At 47.1% G+C, this 23,378-nt stretch overlaps 1 protein-coding gene across 1 annotated transcript in view; it reads left to right on the top strand.

Moving 5' to 3' along the window:
• LOC142490866 (uncharacterized) overlaps positions 1 to 23,378 on the top strand; it is a 165,535-nt gene that overhangs the window by 32,122 nt on the left and 110,035 nt on the right. Inside the window, exons 7-12 of the mRNA XM_075593284.1 lie at positions 1,100 to 1,141; positions 2,534 to 2,593; positions 3,274 to 3,366; positions 10,120 to 10,170; positions 12,462 to 12,509; positions 19,655 to 19,753. Coding sequence (XP_075449399.1) covers positions 1,100 to 1,141; positions 2,534 to 2,593; positions 3,274 to 3,366; positions 10,120 to 10,170; positions 12,462 to 12,509; positions 19,655 to 19,753 — 393 coding nt within the window. The remainder of the gene's footprint in view (positions 1 to 1,099; positions 1,142 to 2,533; positions 2,594 to 3,273; positions 3,367 to 10,119; positions 10,171 to 12,461; positions 12,510 to 19,654; positions 19,754 to 23,378) is intronic.

The following is a 23,378-nucleotide window of genomic DNA, read 5'->3' on the forward strand; positions in this document are numbered from 1 at the left end:
TCATAAGTATATGTCATTCAAATATTATATTCTACAGCAATGTGCCTAATGTTGTGGTGATAAATGATCACAGTTATTCCTCTAACCATATAGAAAATCAGTTTAGATTGTAAGCTCTTCGGGGCAGGGACTCCTTTTCCTAAATGTCACTTTTATGTCTGAAGCACTTCTTCCCATTATGTATGTATGTCTTTATTTATATAGCGCCATTAATGTACATAACGTTTCACAGCAGTTATACACGTGACAATCATATAAATAACCAATAGTACAAATAACAGATCATGGGAATAAGTGCTTCAGACATAAAAGTAACATTGTAGAAGAGGAGTCCCTGCTCCGAAGAGCTTACAATCTAATTGGTGGGGAGAACATACAAAGACAGTAGAAGGGCGTTCAGGTAAGTGCGTCTGCAGGGGGCCAAGCTTTATGTATCGTGTATAGTACTAGCCATGTGTTATTTGTATTTGTTATTTATATGATTATGTCACGTGTATTAATGCTGTGAAGTGCTATGTACATTAATGGTGCTATATAAATAAAGACATACATACATACTGTACATACACACTTTAACAAACTAGATTCTTCATCATAAGAACGTTGCAAAATGTGTCTCCTAATAACATTTTCTCAAGCTACTTTGTATATTTTAATAAACAGTAATCAAGGTGCAGATCTGCCACATTGTCTACTCCTTTGTTTTATTCCATAGAGCAGTGGCTCCCAACCTTTTTTTGGTTATGGATCCCAATGTGAAATTCTGAGGAACCCCCAACCTTCTCTAATAAGCGCGTCTGTGATCGGATGCATTGTAACCTCTTCTGTATTTGGTACTATTGTAAAATTACCTGAAAATTACAGGGAACCCTTTAGTGATGCTCGGGGAACCCAAGGGTTCCCAGGAACTCTGGTTGAAAAACACTGCCATAGAGTGTAAATGTAAAGTCTGCACAAGCCGCCAGCACCTGCGCGCCCCCGTAACACTGGTGGGACCTGCCACACACACTGCGCGTTCCCCCGCTGTAGCGGAGGTAAGCGGGGGGACCGGGGGACCCTGCTATATAAGCATGACAAGTTTCTGTGTTTCTAATTACAGAGGGGGAAAAGGAACAAGATCGGGAACGCAGTTCTATTAAAGGTAGAGCACAGTATATTTCAAGTTCTCAAGACCAACATAGGCCCTGTCTTCCTCATACTGTTATGTGATGTATCACATTCTGTGCCTCTGCTGTATCTGCCATTTCCACTTCTCTATAGTGTTACAGAAACATATTGGTCCCAATGGTATAAGAGCTCTCAGGGTAACAATCTGTGTGACATGTAAGGGGCTTCTATTTGAAGCCGCCGCCAGCAGTAAATGGTGCAGTTTGGTAACACAAGGCGTTGTTGGTGTTGGTTAGTGTCCCGTGTAGTTAGGTCACAGCGAGGAAACATCAGCGGAATATCCTCACATTGAAGAGCTCGGTACTAAGTCTCTGAACTGCAAAACGGGGGCAGAAAATGTGGCACAGAAAGACCCATAGTTATCACAGCAAAGGCACAGAAATAAATGGAGTTTACTTCTACTATTAATCTAATTCGTTATTTGTGCGATAAATGTATTAATGATGAGAATGTGTAAAGTAAATTGCGTTTCCAACGGCTGAATAAAGAACCCAGAACTTACAGTACTACACAATGATTTTTAAGCATAAGATCATTTAAGTTTCACAATTTAAAAATTGCAAAGCTCACATAGAATATTAAGCACAGTTATTTCATCATATTTACAGAATCTGTTTTAAGTTTTCTGATATTAACTATTTAGAGATGACTACAAAAAAGGCTAATATTGCCACCATTTGGTATATATGGGGGATATGTGCTGTTGAGCTAGATAAAGATAGACTATTGCTGAAGCTTGAGCAATAAAATTCACTAATATAGAAATAAATCAAATAAAATGTTTCACAAGTTGAATATTTATATTTTGGGTTTCTAAATGTAAGCGACAAGTTTAAAGAAGTAATATCATTCAAGCAATTTAACAAAAATCTGTAAAATACTGTCATAAATGTATAAATACTTGGTTGGCAGTCATGGTCGAATCTCTTGAATTGTAATTATTTGCCCACTCTTACCCATCCGCCGAACGTAAAGAGGCATACCCCGTATTAATGTACGCAATGGCACCGGAGCATGTATGTAAAGCGAAAATGTACTTAAAGTGAAGCACTACCTTTTTTTCTCTTATTGATGCATCTACTGTACTGCAATCATCATATACGTGCATTACTGATGTAAATAACGCATTTGTAACAGGCTCTATAGTCTCCCCGCTTGCGCACAGCTTCGGTACAGGTAGGGAGCCGGTATTGCTGTTCAGGATGTGCTTACAGGCGCATGCGCGAGCTGCCGTTTGCCTATTGGGCGATATGTCCTTACTCGCGAGTGTACTTACAGTGAGTGTCCTTAACCCAGTGTATGCCTGTACTCGCAATTTAAATGTTAAATAATAACGTGGGCAGCACTTGTTTATTTTGTATTTCAGACAGTTACTTGGAATCGATGTTCCTGAAAAAAGTAATAAATCTTCTGGATAACATATCAGGTACAGATGGTTTGTAGAGCGATAGTTTATGAAGAACATGTCCCTGGTGTTTTGGTTTTAACATTTTGTCGTGTTTTGATTTTCAAAGACCTCAGCTGGTTTTGGCTTTGTAAAGAAATTATGGCAAGAAATAAAAAAAATAAAAAATGTTATAAATTGGGCAAAATGTTGCTCGGATTGGAAACATCGCTCCGAATTTCTACTTGCGCTTCCAAACGAACTTCACAGCTCGCCAAGTTTTCATTTTGAACTAGTGAACCTCCCTATCTATACAATGTATGTGCCCGGAAATGTATAGAGTTGCACGAGATGGGAATATCACACTATTAATCAGACTAGGTACTTCTACTCCAGAGGGACTGGGCAAAACCCATCATTAGTGTGAAGGACACTGCTGTTAGCACCGGCCAAAGCCACGAGGAACTTTGAGCAAGTTTTATTCGATGTTCTCCAGTAACTCACACAGCCATATCATCTCCGGAACAGCCTCACATATACTGTATGGCTAATCCGTGCAGCTGTGCCTTCATTTATGTGATTGTGAAATATTGTCATGCATATATAGAGAAAACACTCTGCTTCCTTAAAAAAAAATAGTTCATTCTCCTTTATAATATCACAAAAATGTATTAACAAAAAATGTTGTTACACTCATTGAAACTGTTGCTTTTCCTTTGTAGCTGAAACAACTATATTGCCAGATGCAGATAATACTGGACAAAGAAGACGTAACACAACATCAAACAACACAGCTGCCTCCGAGAAAAGTTGTGGTGTGTAGATAAAGTTTGTATATTGTATAAATGTTTAATGGAGAACATCGCCTGTCAGTAATGGGCAGTGAAGCAGTGTGTGCAGAACATTGGGTTTTATGCAACAAGCCAGGGAAAGTTACATTTGTTCATTCACATCTTTGTTAAATCTTTTGTTGTAACTGTGGCGGTAGGGAGGGTTTGGCCCGGGATTAACAGGGTTACCCCCCAAGGGCCCCCCTCTAACCTCGCCAGGGAGACAAGGGGTTAACTGAGGCCCAGAAATGTGATTTTACCCTTGTTATAACCTGTAAATGTATTCTCCCCTGTGTCCCTATCCCATTGTAATGTCTGGGTTAATCAGTACCTGCATAACACACACACTGGGTCATCAGGGGTTAATTGTGTAAGCCCAGTGGGCTAGTTAATGCGTTATCTGTGTATTCCCTTTGCCTCATGGGCCTGCAACTGCCTGTGTCAGCGTGTAAGTGGATTGCCTTGTATGGGTGGCCTCTTATGAGGAATAGCAGCTGGCAGGGATGTCTGGAACATGAGGGGAATATTTTAACCTGTCTTGCCTGCCAGCAAGGTATTCTGAGCCTTGGGGTACAGCCTCCGGGTCACCCCCCAAGTACACACATATTAAAAATATAACTTTGTCATAAGAGGGACATATATTTTTGATAAAGTGACTTTTTGCAGTTTTTGAAATACACAGGCAGAATGCTAATGGTGTGCTAATGTACAGGCAGAATGCCTGTCTTTGTAATGCGTAAGGAACCAAATGGTGCCTCATATGAGTATTCACGTGAGTCTATTCACTGGAAGTGTATATCAACAGAGAGGTGTGATACATCGCCCTGATCAATAGGTAACTGACCTAATTGGTTATGCGAGAAGCAAAATCCCACTTCAAAAGGTTTTATTGATGGGGCCAGGGGGGGGGGGGCTACCCCGAACAGGATATCAAAAGTGAGTAACTTTATTAAATATAAGAATACTATGAGATGTCCTTGGCTGAACCGGCTAAGAATTACATAAGTGTATTGGCGGGCGTCAGCCGATCTTGGGGAGTCCAAACCCTGTATAGGTACCTGCTGCTAAATTCCAGATATTAATATCTCCATTAATGTTCATATTACAATGTAATTTTTGGTCTTTCTGCGACCGTCAGGTGCCACCGGCCGTATTAATATATCTCACCGGACTGTGTGTATTACGGAACGGAAGTTATGCAATGATTTGCAGTAAATATGAAATTTTGGTTGAAGTTCTGAGAAACTGCAGCCCCCCTGCTATGATAATGAGCAGGGAAGAGGATGTCTTTGTAAACGTGGTAACTCACATTTACACACCAAGGTTTCCTGCAGGAGTGAACATGACAAATGTCCTCCCTGCTTCAAAGGGTTTATTGATGGGGGGGCTACCCCAAGCTGGAAGTCCCAAAATGAGCTTCAAAAGCTTCCAAGGGACATTTGCTAGCCGTCTCGGCACCTAAGGTTACAGATAGAGGGACAAACTGTCCACCCTCTATCAAGTGTTCATGCTGTTCATGCTGTTCATGCTGTTCATGCTGTTCATGCAAAGTCTGCAGGCCTGCATGTCATCAGGCCTGTTGTTCTATACCATCTTGATTGCTGAGAAGAAATGCCATGCAATGTCTTGGGCTGATTGCTGGATGAAACTGCCAGTTCAGATGGGGCTGTTTTCATTATTTTCATCTTTTACGTAAGTGTCTATATTTTGCCTGTTATTGTATAATCTGTTGTGTTCACCTTTATCAAGGAATAAATTATATTTATCATATCTTAAGTCTCGTCCCAGTTCAAACCCAGGTATATATATATTTATATATAGTTTTTGGTGTCAATTACAGCCTGTCGCAAGCTCTCGTGACAGTAACATGTGGTTTAGGCACATGCCTATATATATATATATATACATATACATATATAATGTAGTGATACCATCACGGTCCTCTAGGTGCGGGAATAGGGCAGCTATAAGAATTTTTCAACACATAGAGTTAATCTCCCTAGAAAACTCAAAGCAGCTGCTGCATAAGTAAACGGTCTGAACAAGGAAGTGTTTTTAAAGTACACAGGAAGCTGCCAACACATGCTGAGACTCACAGATTGCTGTCCCAGAGAGGGGGACAGATAAGTGCTCCCCAGCTAAAGAAGAGGCTGGCACAGTTCCTTGGACCCGCTGGATGGTGATCGCGGAGTTCGCTGGGACTGCCTGGGTTTGAATCCCAGAGGAAAGCAGGAAAGACAACAAACCACGCTGAAGCGGGGATGTCCGTTCCTTGGCATTTAAACAGGAGAGTTTCTCTGAGCTCACGTGGGGCCGAGTTCCCCTAGGAGGAAAGGACACAAGGCAGTGCGGAAGCGGGGATGTCTGCTCCAAACAGATAAGGAAAACACTTCATTGTTGTGTATAGATACTGTGTACATGGTTGCTTATGCCAGGGCATGTTTTGGGGGTGGAAACCAGCTTAGCTTGCCATCCAAGTAGTGAGGGCAACAGCTATGGTGTAGTTAGCTATTTTATTTTATGATTTGTTTGACTTAAAGAGACGGTGGGGCTGTTGGTGTATGATTTAATCCCTGTGAATAAACCCCATGTAGAGAATTACAGTGTTTCCTGCCTTAAATTGAGACTAAAGGAGACTACAACGTGTTGTGGGCATCACAATTGGTGGAGAATGTGGGCAGTCCAAAAGGGCACTAAGCAGCAGAAACTGTGGGTTTGAAAATAAATGCGGGGATTTAAAATGGCCTCTCAACTGAAGTGGAAAAAAACCAAATTCTACAAGCAAAGTCTGTCCCACTGTGTATAAGCAGTTGTGCTTACAGGATACACAAGGTGAAGAATACACCTGAAGGTAGAAAATGGAGGATACAATGTGTTTTATGTGTAATGTGCATGGCCACACAAAACAATGTCCTTTCAGCAATGGGTATCTCGGTTTGGTCCCACATAAGGAACCTCGCCAGAAATGTTAATGGTGTGAAAAGCTGGACCACACCACAAACTGTCCCTTCAGGCTGGATGAGGATGAAGATGGCTACTACGGGGCCCCGCGAAAAGGACAGTCTCCATTTTCAGCAGAAGGTCAGAAAAAACAGAGATGAGCCACAGCCCAGAGCGTTTGATGCAATTGTCATAGGAATGATGACTAGCCATGGGATGAAAAAGGCTACCGCTACCACCATATACAGTAAGCCGAGCGAATCAGAGAAAACGAGTACCGACTGGAAACTGTACTATGAGATGTCCCAGAAAGACGTTCAAAACTTCATCACAAAGTTAGCCATTTCTCAGCAAGAAGCTTGCGCGCTCAAAGCAGAGCCTGGTAAGGTGAAAAGAGAATTTCCGGAAGAAAATTTGGAAGTGCAGAAAGCACTGGAGAGTGCAGAAAGAAGGCTGCATAAAGAACGTGTCTCCCTTGAGCATCACACCCAAGCAGAGCAAAAAGTGCGGAGCCAGTTGCAAGAGATGCGTGTGAGTCTGCAAGAGGCCAAAGTGAAACAAGCGGTTGCTGAGGAGATGCGGCGAGTGCTACTGAAGGGAAATTTCCAGGCTTCTAACAAAGTCTAAGGGCTACAGGAGCATCTGAGTACCCAGTGTGTCCCCACAGAGCAGCATGAGGAGCTGAAGGCCACGCTGAGCATCACCAGAGCATCGGTGGAGGCGGAGCTTAGGTGCCAGGTGACTCGGTATGAGAGGGAGCGGGAAAAGGTCCAGAAACTGGAGCAAGAGCTGGAGAAGCAGACAGGCTGTTCCATCCCCAAGAATCAGTACGCCAAGGAGAAACAGGCCTGGAAAACAGAAGCAGCAGCGATCCTAGTGACAACTGCAGAGCTCCGCGGTATGATGGAGGATACGTTGAGGCAAACTCAGTGCGACCACATTGATGAGATGGAGGCCCTAAGAGGAGAATTGCAAGATGTTTTCAAGAGACAGCAGTTTCTCGCTGAAGCACTAAACTTGCTACAGGCCAGAAATGGAAAAAAGGAAACAGATTTAAATCTTGCTCTGAATGTGCTGGCAGATTTGGAATCGCGACTCAACACCAAAGAAGCTGAACTAGCAGCTGCACTGAGTGGAAAAAGAAATGCAGAAGGACAGCTTCAAGATCTGAGGAAGGACCTGGAATCTGAGCGTGCTGGCCGCAAGATGGCAGAGAAACAAAAGCGTGACCTGGGTGAGGCGCTCGAGGCTCTGAAGAATGAGCGTGATGTTAGTTTGGACTCTACTGCTGCCCAGAAGGAGGTTCCTAATATGAAGTAGATCCTTGAGAAGGAGTCCGGGAAAAAGAGGGTGGTAGAGTTAAAACCAAATGAGGCGCCATGGGGTGCACTTGGGGCAAAGGAGAATACCGCCGAAATGGAAATACTGCAGATAAATGGTGTGAACCAAACATAGAACTTGTGTTGAATGACTGGTCTCTAGTCTCAAACACTGAAGGTACGCTGATGGAGAAAGGTCCAAAAGCCATCCCCGCTAAAGCGGAGTTGCTGTCTTCACAAGAGAAGGCCAAACAATCACTGGCGAGTGAACGCAATGAGCTGACCGAAATCAACGCTCTTCTACAGGGTAAAGGAGACTCTGAGCACAAGAGGAAGAGGATAGAGATGCATCTTCAGGATGGCAGATCAGGGTCACAGAGCGGGATAGAGTCCTGGCAGAGAGAGCTAACAGACAGCAGGATGCTCAGGAACCTTTGCAGAAGGGGAAGCAACAAAGGCAGAGCTTTAACCCAAGACTCTGGCCGGCACAAGATAAAAAGGCAGCGAAGGACCAGTCTGCAGGCCCAGAAGGCCTAGTACTTGCCCCGAAGGTAAGACTCTTCAACTGCAAGGCAAGGAAAAAGAAGAGGTGGATTTTAGACATCTCTGACAAAGTGGCTGGTGCATGGGAATGGTGCACGAGCCGCTCACAGGACAATGTTTCGCTGGGGGGAGGGATATGTGATACCATCACGGTCCTCTAGGAGCGGGAATAGCGCAGCTATAAGACTTTTTCAACACATAGAGTTAATCCCCCTAGGAAACTCAACAGCAGCTGCTGCATAATTAAACTGGCTGAACAAGGAAATGTTTTTAAAGTACACAGGAAGCTGCCATTTGAGAGACACACATGCTGAGACTCACAGAGTGAGAGATTGCTGTCCCAGAGAGGGGGACAGAGAAGTGCCCCCCAGCTAAAGAAGAGGCTGGCACAGTTCCTTGGACCCGCTGGATGGTGATTGCCGAGTTGCTGGGACTGCCTGGGTTTGAATCCCAGAGGAAAGCAGGAAAAAAGACAGACCATGCTGAAGCGGGGATGTCCGGTCCTTGGCATTTACAGAGGAGAGTTTCTCTGAGCCCACGTGGGGCCGAGTTCCCCTAGGAGGAAAGGACATAAGGCCGTGCTGAAGCGGGACCTCTGATCCAAACAGATAAGGAAAACACTTTATTGTTGTGTACAGAGACTGTGTACATGGTTGCTTATGCCAGGGCATGTTTTGGTGGTGGGAATCAGTTTAGCTGGCCATCTGAGTAGTGAGGGCGACAGCTACAGTGTCGTTGGCTTTCCCTAAAGGGAATAGGCATTTTATTTTATGATTTGTTTGACTTAAAGGGACAGTGGGCCTGGTGGTGTATGATTTAATCCCTGTAAATAAAACCCATAAAGAGAATTACAGTGTTTCCTGCCTTACATTGGGACTAAAAGAGACTGCAACGTGGTGTGGAGATCACTATATATATATATATATATATATATATATATATATATATATATATATATATATATATATATATATATAAAAAAAAAATGAATAGATGATTTAATCCCTGTAAATAAACCCCATAAAGAGACTGCAACGTGGTGTGGACATCACTATATATATATATATATAATAAAAAATGAATAGATGATACCGTTCTGTTATTACAAAAAAGGAAAAAATAAAGTGCGCTACTAAAGTGATTCTAAAATTACGTAAAAAGAAGCTGTATGGTGCTCAAACCCAGATGAATGGCTTAGGCAAGCCTTAGTGAAATGATTCCATCACTGTATAAATCCTTGGAGTATCACATGAATAAACAGACCAATGATCATATAATGAAAAACACCTAAATGCCCCGTAAATCGAATAGCTGGATGGAGTTCCACTAGGATTAGTGATAACTCCCACTGGCTAGTGTCCAGACATATGTGCATCGATGTGGACAAATGAAAAGGTGTGCAAGAGTAAAACTACTCACATCCGTAGGGTCTTCTATGTGATGTCCCTCCACAGGTGTGTGCCTCCGTTTTTTCACCGGATCCAAGCAAACAGGTAAAGGAAAGTTGGAGCACCACTGTAGACAGTGAACAAAGAGAACTGCAAGAGAGTGTGTCCCATGAAAATAAAAAAGTTTTAATGAATCAAGGCATCAAGTACAAAAACGAGCCCACGGGCCACCCCACCAACGCGTTTCGCGCGATACGCTCTTTATCAAGGTGCATAATGATCTTACCTTATCAGGTATCTGATATACCTGCATTTTCCCGCCATCAGACCCCCTCCGTTCGCTGCCAACTCCGCTCACTCGCTCCAGAGCTGATATACACACACACACACACACACACACACACACACACACACACACACACACACACACACACACACACACACACACACAAACACACACACACACACAGTGGGGTCAGAGAATAAACACAAAATATGAGTCTAGAATGGAAATGTACGTTTTCTTTAAACAGATTTTGATATTTTAGGTAGCACGACCTGTAAGACCTCACGTCAGGAGACAGGAAAGAGGAGCAGATGTAAGTGTCGTCTTTTAACATTTATATTTTATAATTATCTCTGGGTTTTTTAGGACGTTTTCTGAGGAAACAGCATGTAACGAATGTGGGAAATGTTCCTGCTCACACATTTTAGCAGGGAATGGGGGGACTGTATTACAACAAAAATATCATGTAACTCGTCCCTACAGTTCCGACCCCTAACGACAATTGCAAGCTCGCCATGTTGGCCCCTTTATATTATGACACACAGACGCTATATCAATGGTTTTCCACCTTTTTGGGGTTAAAGAACCCTATAATTATATTGTGAAATTCTGCAGAACGCCAAACCCTCTCTAATAGCGTGTCTGAGGTCAGATGCATTGTAAGGAACCCCAACAGTCTCTAATAGCGTGTCTGAGATCAGATGCATTGTAAGGAACCCCAACCCTCTCTAATAGCGCGTCTGAGATCAGATGCATTGTAAGGAACCCCACCCTTCTCTAATAGCATGGCTGGGATTAGATGCATTGTAAGGAACCCCAACCATCTCCAATAGTCTATCTGGGATCAGATGCATTTGAAGGAACCCCAAACCTCTCTAATAGCATTCCTGGGATCAGATGCATTGTAAGGAACCCCAACCTGCTCTAATAGTGTGTCAGTGATCAGATGCATTGTAAAGAACCCCAACCTGCTCTAATAGTGTGTCAGTGATCAGATGCATTGTAAAGAACCCCAACCTGCTCTAATAGTGTGTCTGGGATCAGATGCATTGTAAGGAACCCCAACCCCCTCTAATAGCACGTCTGAGATCAGATGCATTGTAAGGAACCCCAACCCTCTGTAGTAGCAAATCTGAGATCAGATACATTGTAAGGTTCCCCAACCCTCTCTAATAGTGTGTCTGAGATCATATGCATTGTAAGGAACCCCAGCCCTCTCTAATAGCGTATCTGGGATCAGATGCATTGTAAGGAACCCCAACCCTCTCTAATAGCATGTCTGGGATCAGATGCATTGTAAGGAACCCCAACCCTCTCTAATAGCGTATCTGGGATCAGATGCATTGTAAGGAACCCCAACCCTCTCTAATTGCGCTTCTGAGATCAGATGCATTGTAAGGTATCCCAACCCTCTCTAATAGTGTGTCTGAGATCAGATGCATTATAAGGAACCCCAACACTCTCTAATTGCGCTTCTGAGATCAGATGCATTGTAAGGTACTCCAACCCTTTAAGCCCCAACTAGCCTGAGATAAGATGCATTGTAAGGAACCAAAAACCCTCTCCAATAGCGCGTCTGAGATTAGATGCATTGTAAGGAACCCCGACCCTCTCTAATAGCGTGTCTGAGATCAGAAGCATTGTAAGGAACCAAACCCTCTCTAATAGCGCATCTGAGATTAGATGCATTGTAAAGTACCCCAACCCGCTCTAATAGCGTGTCTGGGATCAGATGCATTGTAAAGTACCCCAACCCTCTCTAATAGCGTGTCTGAGATTAGATGCATTGTAAAGAACCCCAACCCTCTCTAATAGTGTGTCTGAGATTCGATGCATTGTAAGGAACCCCAACCCGCTCTAATAGCGTATCTGGGATCAGATGCATTGTATTTTTTTCTGTATTTTGTAAAATTTTCAAATGATCTTAAGATTGCAGGGAACTCTTTAGGGATGTCCGGGGGAACCCAAGGATTCCTAGGAACCCCTGAACAATGCGCTAGATGAAATTGATGTAATTTTTGCCAGTTTTGCAGTGACACACGATCCTCTTGAAACTCTTCTTACACAGAAGTATCGCTAAAAAGTTGTTCCAGCTGCAGCACATCTGTACTTGGCCAGTACCAGCGCAGGACTAGAACTGTGCCTGGCATTCATGCTGAGATACATGTTTACAATGCAAATCTACGCACCACTTTAATGGCAAAGCTGCTGTTTCTTTACTTGCATTCTGTTTGTATTCACGAGACATACAAAATATACATGATCATTTTATTCTCTTGTTTACATACAAAATATACATGCTCATAGATACATGTTTACTGTATTCAATTGTGTTATTCTGCACGAGATTACAACTGGGTTCTCTCTCTCTTTCGGGTTAAAAGACAGAACAATCAGATACAGTAACTACCATAACAATCTTTTATTATGAGTATATATTATTTATTGATTTATTTATGTGATTGTGAAATATTGTTATGCAAATATAGAGAAGACACACTTGTTCTTTAAAACAAAATAGTTAATTCTCCTTTATAATATCACAAAAATATATTAACAAAAAATGTTGTTACACTCATTGAAACTGTTGCTTTTCTTTTGTAGCTGAAACAACTATATTGCCAGATGCAGATGATATTGGACAAAGAAAAGGTAACACAACATTGAACAACACAGCGGCCTCCGTGAAAAGTTGTGGTGTGTAGATAACGTTTGTATATTGTACAAACGTTTAATTGAGAACATCGCCTGTCAGTAATGGGCAGTGAAGCAGTGTGTGCAGAACATTGGGTTTAGGTAACAAACCAGAGAAAGTTACATTTGTTCATTCACATCTTTGTTAAATTTTTTGTTGTAACAAGTGTTTTAGGCAGATGGATATATATATATATTAGATAAGTTATGGTGGATGAAAAAGGTAATCGAGTAATTCCCTAATAGGAGACCATTAGTTTCACCACAGATATTAGATAAGTTATGGTGGGTGAGAAAGGTGACGAAAAACCCTCCACCTTTTGAGGCAAAAGGTGACACTGTGTGCTCATTTGCATGTCAAAACAGACTGCTGCCCCCTCTACAAGCACAAAATACTCACTGCAGCCCCCCCCCTCTACACCCACAAAACACACTGCAGACACACACACACACACACCAACAAAACAGACTGCTGCCCCCTCTATACCCACAAAACACACACCAGCAACCCCCCTCTACACCCACAAAACACACACCAGCAACCCCACTCTACTCCCACAAAACACACACCAGCAGCCCCCCTCTAATCCCACAAAAAACACACCAGCAGCCCTGACTGCAGCCCACCTCTACACCCACAGTACACACACCAGCATCCCTCTACACCCACAAAACACACTGCAGCCCACCTCTACACCCACAAAACACACACTGCAGGCAGGGCCGTTTTAAGACCAACGTAGGCCCCAGGCACTATTATTTCTAGAGGCCTGTGTGCCCGATATTTTTACTCATTTTTATGCTAATTTCATCGTTTGCTTGTTTCTTTCGATACTAGCGATACTTGGCATCGATACTTTTCTTTCGATATTTAAAGGTATCGATACTTCGAAGGCATTTTAAATAAAAATTTGCTGTTTTCTCATATTTTGTGATTTTTTTTGTTTAGGTATTTTTTCAAGTTAAATATTGTAGGCCCTAAAGGTTCGTAGGCCCCAGGCACTGTGCCTAGTCGGCCTAATGTATAAAGCAGCCCTGACTGCAGCCCTAGGGTGACCAGATTTTGAAAATGAAAAACCGGGACACATTTTTTTTTTTTACATAACAGTTTATTTATTGTAGTACACTTATACTTTACTACCATTAGTCCTTGTTACGTGCGTGTGTGCGCGTGCGTCGGATGACCTCACTAATCGAAAAAAAACAACAACAAAAACCCAGATGTGAATGATTCTGAACCCATTAACCAGTGTCAGGACGCCCCCTCTTCACAATTTCTAAAGCAGCAATCCCGCCTGGGATCTTACCTGATCCGCAGTTCCTCAAGGTATTATACTGGAGGGGAGGTGTTTCCTACCTGTCTTCCGATGTCTCCCGCGTGAAACTTGAGTCAGATCTGGAAGAAAGAAGGGTAGGTTACTTCAATGTAGGTATACGGCAGTTAAGATAAGACATAGAGGGTGAGGGAGACAGAGAGAGAGGGAGACAGGGGGAGATAGAGAGGGAGACAGGGGGAGAGAGAGAGGGAGACGGGGAGAGAGAGAGAGGGAGACAGGGGGAGAGAGAGAGAGAGGGAGACAGGGGGAGAGAGAGAGAGAGAGGGAGACGGGGAGAGAGAGAGGGAGACAGGGGGAGAGAGAGAGAGAGAGAGAGGGAGACAGGGGGAGAGAGAGAGAGAGACAGGGGGGGAGAGAGAGAGAGACAGGGGGAGAGGGAGACAGGGGGAGAGGGAGACAGGGGGAGAGAGAGAGAGACGGGGGGAGAGACAGGGAGAGAGGGAAAGGGAGAGACAGGGAGGGAGGGAAAGGGAGAGGGAGGGAAAGGGAGAGGGAGGGAGGGAAAGGGAGAGGGAGGGAAAGGGAGAGGGAGGGAGGGAAAGGGAGAGACAGGGAGGGAGGGAGAGAGAGAGACAGGGAGGGAGGGAGGGAGAGAGAGACAGGGGGAGAGAGAGAGACAGGGGGAGAGAGGGAGGGAGACAGGGAGAGAGAGGGCGAGAGAGGGAGACGGGGGGAGAGAGAGAGGGAGACAGAGGCAGGGGGAGACAGGGGGAGAGAGAGACGGGGAGACGGGGGGAGACAGGGAGGGAGAGATAGGGAGGGAGAAACAGGGAGGAAGGGAGAGGGAGAGACAGGGAGGGAGGGAGGGAGGGAGGGAGAGGGAGAGACGGAGGGAGAGGGAGAGACAGGGAGGGAGAGGGAGACAGGGAGGGAGGGAGAGGGAGGGAGGGAGAGACAGGGAGGGAGGGAGGGAGGGAGAGACAGGGAGGGAGGGAGGGGGAGAGACAGGGAGGGAGGGAGAGGGAGAGACAGGGAGGGAGGGAGGGAGAGGGAGAGACAGGGAGGGAGGGAGGGAGAGGGAGGGAGAGACAGGGAGGGAGGGAGGGAGGGAGAGAGACAGGGAGGGAGAGGGAGAGACAGGGAGGGAGGGAGAGGGAGAGACAGGGAGGGAGGGAGAGGGAGAGACAGGGAGGGAGAGGGAGAGACAGGGAGGGAGAGGGAGAGAGAGAGGGAGGGAGAGACAGGTAGGGAGGGAGAGGGAGAGACAGGTAGGGAGGGAGAGGGAGATACAGGGAGAGACAGGGAGGGAGGGAGAGACAGGGAGGGAGGGAGAGACAGGGAGGGAGGGAGAGACAGGGAGGGAGGGAGAGACAGGGAGGGAGGGAGAGACAGGGAGGGAGGGAGAGACAGGGAGGGAGGGAGGGAGGGAGAGACAGGGAGGGGAGAGACAGGGAGGGGAGAGACAGGGAGGGGAGAGACAGGGAGGGGAGAGACAGAGAGGGGAGAGACAGGGAGGGAGAGACAGGGAGGGGAGAGAAAGGGAGGGGGAGAGAAAGGGAGGGGGAGAGAAAGGGAGGGGGAGAGACAGAGAGGGTGAGGGAGACACCCACCCACTGATACACACACACACACACACACACCCACCCAACCCACTGATACTCACACCCACCACTGACACCCACTGATACACACCCACCCACTGATAGACACCCACCCAACCCACTGACACACACCCACCCACTGATACACACCCACCCACTCATACTCACACCCACCCACTCATACTCACACCCACCACTGACACCCACTGATACACACCCACCCAACCCACTGATACACACACACCCCCACCCACTGATACCCACATCCACCGATACACACCCACACACCCACTGATACACACACACCCACTGATACACACCCACACACCCACTGATACACACCCACACCCCCCCTGATACACACACACATCCACTGATACACACACCCCCCCGCACACCCACTGATACACACACACACACACTGATACACACACACACACACACTGACACACACACACACACACACCCACTGATACACACCCACTGATACACACCCACACACCCCCTGATACACACACACATCCACTGGTACACCCCCCCCCCGCACACCCACACACACACACACACACTGATACACACACACACACGGATACACACACACACACTGATACACACACACACACACACACACACTGATACACACACACACACCCATTGATACACACACACACACACACTGATACACACACCCACTGATACACACACACACCCACTGATACACACACACCCACTGATACACACCCACACACCCACTGATACACACCCACACACCCCCTGATACACACACACATCCACTGATACACACCTACCCACTGATACACACACACCCACCCACTGATACACACACACCCACCCACTGATACACACACACCCACTGATACACACACCCCCACTGATACACACACCCCCACTGATACACACCCACACACCCACTGATACACACCCACACACCCCCTGATACACACACACATCCACTGATACACACACACACACACACACTGATACACACACACACACTGACACACACACACACACACACACTGATACACACACACACACGCCCACTGATACACACCCACACACCCCCTGATACACACACACATCCACTGGTCCACCCCCCCCCCCGCACACCCACACACACACACACACACTGATACACACACACACACAGATACACACACACACACACTGATACACACACACACACACACACTGATACACACACACACCCATTGATACACACACACACACACACACACACACACACACTGATACACCCACCCACTGATACACACACACACCCACTGATACACACACACCCACTGATACACACCCCACACACCCCCTGATACACACACACATCCACTGATACACACCTACCCACTGATACACACACACCCACCCACTGAAACACACACACCCACACTGATACACCCACACACACACTGATACACACACACACTGATACACACACACCCACTGATACACACACACACACACACACACACACACATACACCCCGCCAGCCTCTGCACCGCCCGCACAACGCGCAGCCACCACTGCCCGCCCCCGAGCCTATCTCCCACACCAAGTGGACGGGGGGGGAAGTGAGCGCCGGGGGGCAAAGGTGGGAGCGCGCCAGGGGGCAAAGGCAGGCGCGCGCTCCGGGGGGCAAAGGCAGGCGCGCGCTCCGGGGGGCAAAGGCAGGCGCGCGCGCCGGGGGGCAAAGGCAGGCGCGCGCTCTGGGGGGCAAAGGCAGGCGCGCACGCCGGGGGGCAGGGGCAGGCGCACCCCCGCTACCACCTCCTATTGCGCACCCCCCCCCCGTCCCGGCTGGGACCCGGGACAGAAGGGGGACACTCACCGCGCACAGAGCATAAAAGCCGGGAGCGGGAAGGCAGTCAGTCACGTGTGCGCTTCACAAAGCGGAAGCCCCGCCCCCGGCTTCCTCTGACATGCTGCGACCAATTCCTTGCGGGCTGGCCGGCATTTTAAGTCCCGCCCCCAGCAGCATCATTCATCCAATCCCCTACGGGCCGGCCGGCATTCTAAGTCCCGCCCCCGGCAGCATCATTCATCCAATCCCCTGCGGGCCGGCCGGCATTCTAAGTCCCGCCCCCGGCATTCTCCATCACTCAGTCCCCCCGGCAGCATTCACACATAGAAAATACTAACCGGCCGCCGCAATACCGGGACCAGGGACAAAAACCGGGACAAAAACCGGGGCAGACTTAAACCGGTACAGGCCTAAAAAAACCGGGACTGTACCGGTAAAACCGGTACGAATGGTCACCCTATGCAGCCCCCCTCTAAACCCACAAAACACACACTGCAGCCCCCCTCTACACCCACAAAACACACTGCAGCCCCCTCTACACCCACAAAACACACTGCAGCCCACCTCTACACCCACAAAACACACTGCAGCCCACCTCTACACCCACAAACACACACTGCAGCCCCCCTCTACACCCACAAAACACACACTGCAGCCCCCCTCTAAAACCAGACTGCAGCCCCCCCCCCTTCTACACCCACAAAACACTCAAATCTTTCCCCTCACTCTCCTGTGCGAAGCTCTCTGCAGGCAGGGTGGGGGAGGAGTCGGTGCCTGGCTGCAGGCAGGGTGGGGGAGGAGTCAGTGCCTAGCTGCAGGCAGGGTGGGAGAGGAGTCAGTGCCTGGCTGCAGGCAGTGTGGGGAGGAGTCAGTGCCTGGCTGCAGGCAGGGTGGGTGAGGAGTCAGTGTGGCTGCAGGGAGGGGGAGGAGTCAGTGCCTGGCTGCAGGCCGGGTGGGGGAGGAGTCATTTTATGGCTGCAGACAGGGAGGGGGAGTAGTGAGTGTCTGGCTCCTGCAGGGTGGGGTAGGAGTCAGTGCCTGGCTGCAGGCCGGGTGGGGGAGGAGTCAGTGTCTGGCTGCAGGCAGGGTGGGGGAGGAGTCAGTGCCTGGCTGCAGGTAGGAAGGGGGAGGAGTCAGTGCCTGGCTGCAGGCAGGGTGGGGGAGGAGTCAGTACCTGGCTGCAGGCAGGGTGGGGGAGGAGTCAGTACCTGGCTGCAGGCAAGGTGGGGGAGGAGTCAGTGCCTGGCTGCAGGTAGGGAGGGGGAGGAGTCAGTGCCTGGCTGCAGGCCGGGTGGGAGAGGAGTCAGTGCCTGGCTGCAGGCAGGGAGGGGGAGGAGTCAGTGCCTGGCTGCAGGCCGGGTGAGAGAAGAGTCAGTGCCTGGCTGCAGGTAGGGAGGGGGAGGAGTCAGTGCCTGGCTGCAGGCCGGGTGGGAGAGGAGTCAGTGCCTGGCTGCAGGCAGGGAGGGGGAGGAGTCAGTGTCTGACTGCAGGCATGGTGGGGGAGGAGTCAGTGTCTGGCTGCAGGCACGGTGGGGGAGGAGTCAGTGCCTGGCTGCAGGCAGGGTGGGGGAGGAGTCAGTGCCTGGCTGCAGGCCGGGTGGGGGAGGAGTCAGTGCCTGGCTGCAGGTAGGGAGGGGGAGGAGTCAGTGCCTGGCTGTAGGTAGGGAGGGGGAGGAGTCAGTGCCTGGCTGCAGGCAGGGAGGGGGAGGAGTCAGTACCTGGCTGCAGGCAGGGTGGGGGAGGAGTCAGTGCCTAGCTGCAGGCAGGGTGGGAGAGGAGTCAGTCCATCGGCCTTGTCCTTCCGGGACGCGAGGGCGGGGCTTAAGCCCAATACTGGAGCTGCTCCTTTGTCGAGCCGTGTGGCGTCCCTGGATGGTTTGCAACGTTTTACCCGTGTTGTCCCAGGGGCTGGGCCTAACGCCAATCCTAACATTTAATAGGTGCATTTAGTGATTGACCCCTGATCAAAAAAACCCATCACATTTAAAACGTAGAACTTGGGCACAAACCTACATGTGATGTACAATTCATGATGCTTCTGAGACTCTGACAGTTCTGTACACTATCATTCCATCTCAGAAGGATTCTAATGTTGGTCCATTAAAGTGTTCCAAAACCCGCAAAGATTCTAGGAAGCAATCCTTAAAGGGGCAGTCACTGTACGACCAAAGTTAATGATTGGAAGTGACATGTTTAATTGGTGCATGTTAGTGATTGATCCCTGATCAAAAAAACCCATCGCATTTAAACGTGTAATGTTTCTACTCTAAGTATATGCTTTGGAGTTTCTCTTTAACTAATCTCTTTTTTGATAATACTGTTCATAGTTCTTTACAGATATCAGATACGATTATAATTACAATATTATGAGATTTGTTTTTGTTGTAGAATCATCAGTAACTTCCCCCAAATTCAGCAGCGTCCAGCAAACCCCCTCAAATGTACGAGTTACTTTTTCTGAGGAACAACATTACTCTCTGAAGAAAAGTAAGTAAACATGACTTTTTACACAATGTACATCTCTATGAGGAAAATAACATTATTGGCCATATTACCTAAGTGGTGCTTATTCACAAGACACATTCCAGCGCTTTAAGACACCTTACGTGCCAGAAGTGAGCGGCTGTTAGGTGTTCTCCGGCGCAGTAAGTTTCTTATAGAGTAACACTGCAGATAAACATGGCTCTATATTCAATGTACACATCATTCATTAGTATATATCATTCAAGTATTATATTCTACAGCAATGTGCCTAATGTCGTGGTGATAAAAAATCACAGCCATTCCTCTAACCATATAGAAAATCAGTTTAGAGTGTAAGCTTTTCGGGGCAGCGACTCCTTTTCCTAAATGTTACTTTTATGTCTGAAGCATTTCTTCCCATCATGTGGTATTTGTATTATTTCTTATTTATATCAGGGGGGCGCAAACTTTTTTCCCCGCGCCCCCCTGCCGACAGTCTTCTCACTCCCGCGCCCCCCTCACACCCACTTACCTCCGCTCCAGCGTCATGACGTCACGTTGCCATAGCAACGTGACGTCACATGACTTTGCGGCGTCATTTGATGCCGCGTTGCCATGGCGACGCGGGAAGGAAGCCGCCGGAGCCAAGGTAAGTAAAGGCTTACAGAGGCCCTGCAGCTCCCCCGGCACTTAATTTAAGTGCCTTCGGGAAGCGCGCGGGGCCTCTGTAAACCTCGCGCCCCACGCAGGCAGTCTCGCGCTCCCAGTTTGCGCACCGCTGATTTATATGATTGTGTCACATGTATTACTGCTGTGAAGTGCTATGTACATTAATGGTGCTATATAAATAATATATATACTGTACATACACACTTTAACAAACTAGATTTTTCATCATAAGAACGTTGCAAAATGTGTCTCCTAATAACATTTTATCAACCTACTTTGTATTCTTTAATAAACAGTAATCAAGGTGCAGATCTGCCACATTGTCTACTCCTTTGTTTTATTCCATAGAGCAGTGGCTCCCAACCTTATTTTGGTTAAGGATCCCCATGTGAAATTCTGAGGAACCCCCAACCTTCTCTAATAAGCGCGTCTGTGATTGGATGCATTGTAACCTCTTCTGTATTTGGTACTATTGTAAAATTACCTGAAAATTACAGCGAACCCTTTAGTGATGCTCGGGGAACCCAAGGGTTCCTAGGAACTCTGGTTGAAAAACACTGCCATAGAGTGTAAATGTAAAGTCTGCACAAGTAAGGGTAGCGCACTTTCCCCCACCCCCTGGGAGATAGGGCAGCTACGGTGTGGTGCTTTACCTGTGGCTCATAGGAGGCCTGAACCTCCGCCGCTGCAAGCCTGGTGTGTACCTGATTCGATAGGTGACAGTGCCTCGACCTGCATGGGATCCTAACTATGTGGGTGTCACGGGAGACCAGTGCTTTTAACACAAAAACTACCCGGATCCTTTGATTGAACAAAACGTAAGATAAAATAAATTGTAGTTTATTTACACATGAAACACACATAGCTTGAAGTACAAAATATTACGAATAAACACTTACTGGGATGGGGCATACCGGAACAACATGTTCACGGAACGAAATCCACAAAAATCAAGTCTCCAGGCATCAATTCCCAAGAGCGGGTTTGATGCGCAAAAAGAGCCATGAAACAGTCCTTGGCTAGGGGTGTCGCTTCCAACCCGCTCCAACCCCTGTATCTCCACCGAAAGTAGTTTTTTTGTTTCCCCCTTTCAGGATTCGTTCAGGAATCCTTAGTTCTAACGAACTTTTGAACCAAGGTGCAAATCTTAGTTACGATGCAATTTTTCGTACCGCACGGTGTAGCTCAGATGAATCTATCTCCCGATCGGCTGCACGAGACTTTAAAGACACCCAAAGCATATTCTTACACTGTGCAGCCAATCACTGTGTGGGAATTAATAATCCTACCTATTGGCACGCTCTGCCAGTACTTCGGGGAGCTGGGCAGATGCTTCAAGGTATGCCATGGTCATGCGCTAACTTCGCACCTGAGCCGCTAGTACACAGGACACGTCGGAGCCCTTCCCAGAATCAGCTGTTCAGTTTCTACAGTGACGTCACGCATGAGCGCAGCATCCACAGAGCTGGGATCGGTAAAGAAATGGAACGAGCAGTGAAGACACCAGGTCGGGTAAGGGCAGCAGGTTTTAGTACTACCGTGAGTACAGGAGGGGGTTTCACGGCTCCTTATCCTGTCTCTAACTATTCCCTGCACACTAGCCCCCCACCCAGGTTATCAGTCTTTTTCCCGTTCCATTTTTATATCTTTAGCTCTGATTTATTATCTACAGCAGGATTGTTATCTTTCATTGACATACATGTCAGAGGTTGCATAAATACCATCACGGTCATACATACACTGGTTAACTGAGCACCGGACATTATGGGGTTTATTCCCCTTACTCTATAACTATCTAACCAAGCCCCCTGCCATGGCGACCTGTAGTCTAACCCTCCCCTGACACATGGATAGTTGCCAGGCACAACTGTTTATCCTTACTTCCCGGCCTGTAACACTTTTAAATGTCGGTACCTTTTTAAGTCAGGACTTTCCTAGACACTCTGGAGTCGTCTCAGCGTGGTGTCTTAGAAGTCCGCACTTAAGATATGCATGAGTTACTCACCGGAATAGCCGGTCATATACTGAGCTTTCTAATTCCCAATGTATCCGCTGCCTCACCTGCCTGAATCCAAATGTCCTTGCTCTTTATAATTGTAATACCCCAAAAGAGGGGGACTTCCATTTACTATTTTTCCCAAAAGCTAACAACACATAAACCATGGCTGCCTTACTGTTGTGACCCCAGCAGTACCCACACCAATTTTCATCTTTCCCGCATCGTTCTTACAGAAACATGGCTAACCCATAAAACCCCTGATGCAAATATTGCCATTCAGGGATTCTCTCCATTTTTAGGAGAGATAGGTCAAAGAGAGGAGGAGGGGTGTTATTTTATATTGCAGACACATTACAATTTACACTGTTAAATTGCCCCCCAAGCCCACCCTCTTTTGAAATTCTAGTTGGCAAAATCTGCCTCCCCTTTTCTAAGCCCATCTTGCTCGCTGGCATCTACCGCCCCCCTAAAGCCCCTTTACAATCCCTGGCTGATATCACCCAGTTTCTTGGCTCCATTTCCTCTCTGAATGAGAAGAGTGAGCTGCTAGTTCTTGGGGATTTCAACTTCAACTAGCTTGACCCTAAAAACCATAAAATCCAGATAAAACTCAAGTCACTTAACCTATCACAACTCATTTCCCAACCCACACGGACAAACCTGAAATCGCATAACCATTCCTTGCTAGACTGGATTCTCTCCTCAAACCCCAGCAGAATCCAATCCTCTGGCATCCTTCCTGACATTTTCAGTGACCATGCAATAGTGTACTGTGTAAGGAAAATTAAAACGCCCCATTCAAGCCCTAAAGTTTTCCTCACTAGAACATTTAAAAACTTTAACCCACAACAGTTTCTGGATGACCTTACCAACTGCCCATGGCACAGAATCGATTTAATTTCCGACCCTGATTCTGCGCTCGACTATTTCCAATCCGAGTTCTTAAAACTCTGCGATACCCATGCTCCACTACGCAAAATA

This window comes from Ascaphus truei, chromosome 3, assembly GCF_040206685.1.
Source record: "Ascaphus truei isolate aAscTru1 chromosome 3, aAscTru1.hap1, whole genome shotgun sequence".
In the NCBI taxonomy this organism is placed as follows: Eukaryota; Metazoa; Chordata; class Amphibia; order Anura; family Ascaphidae; genus Ascaphus; species Ascaphus truei.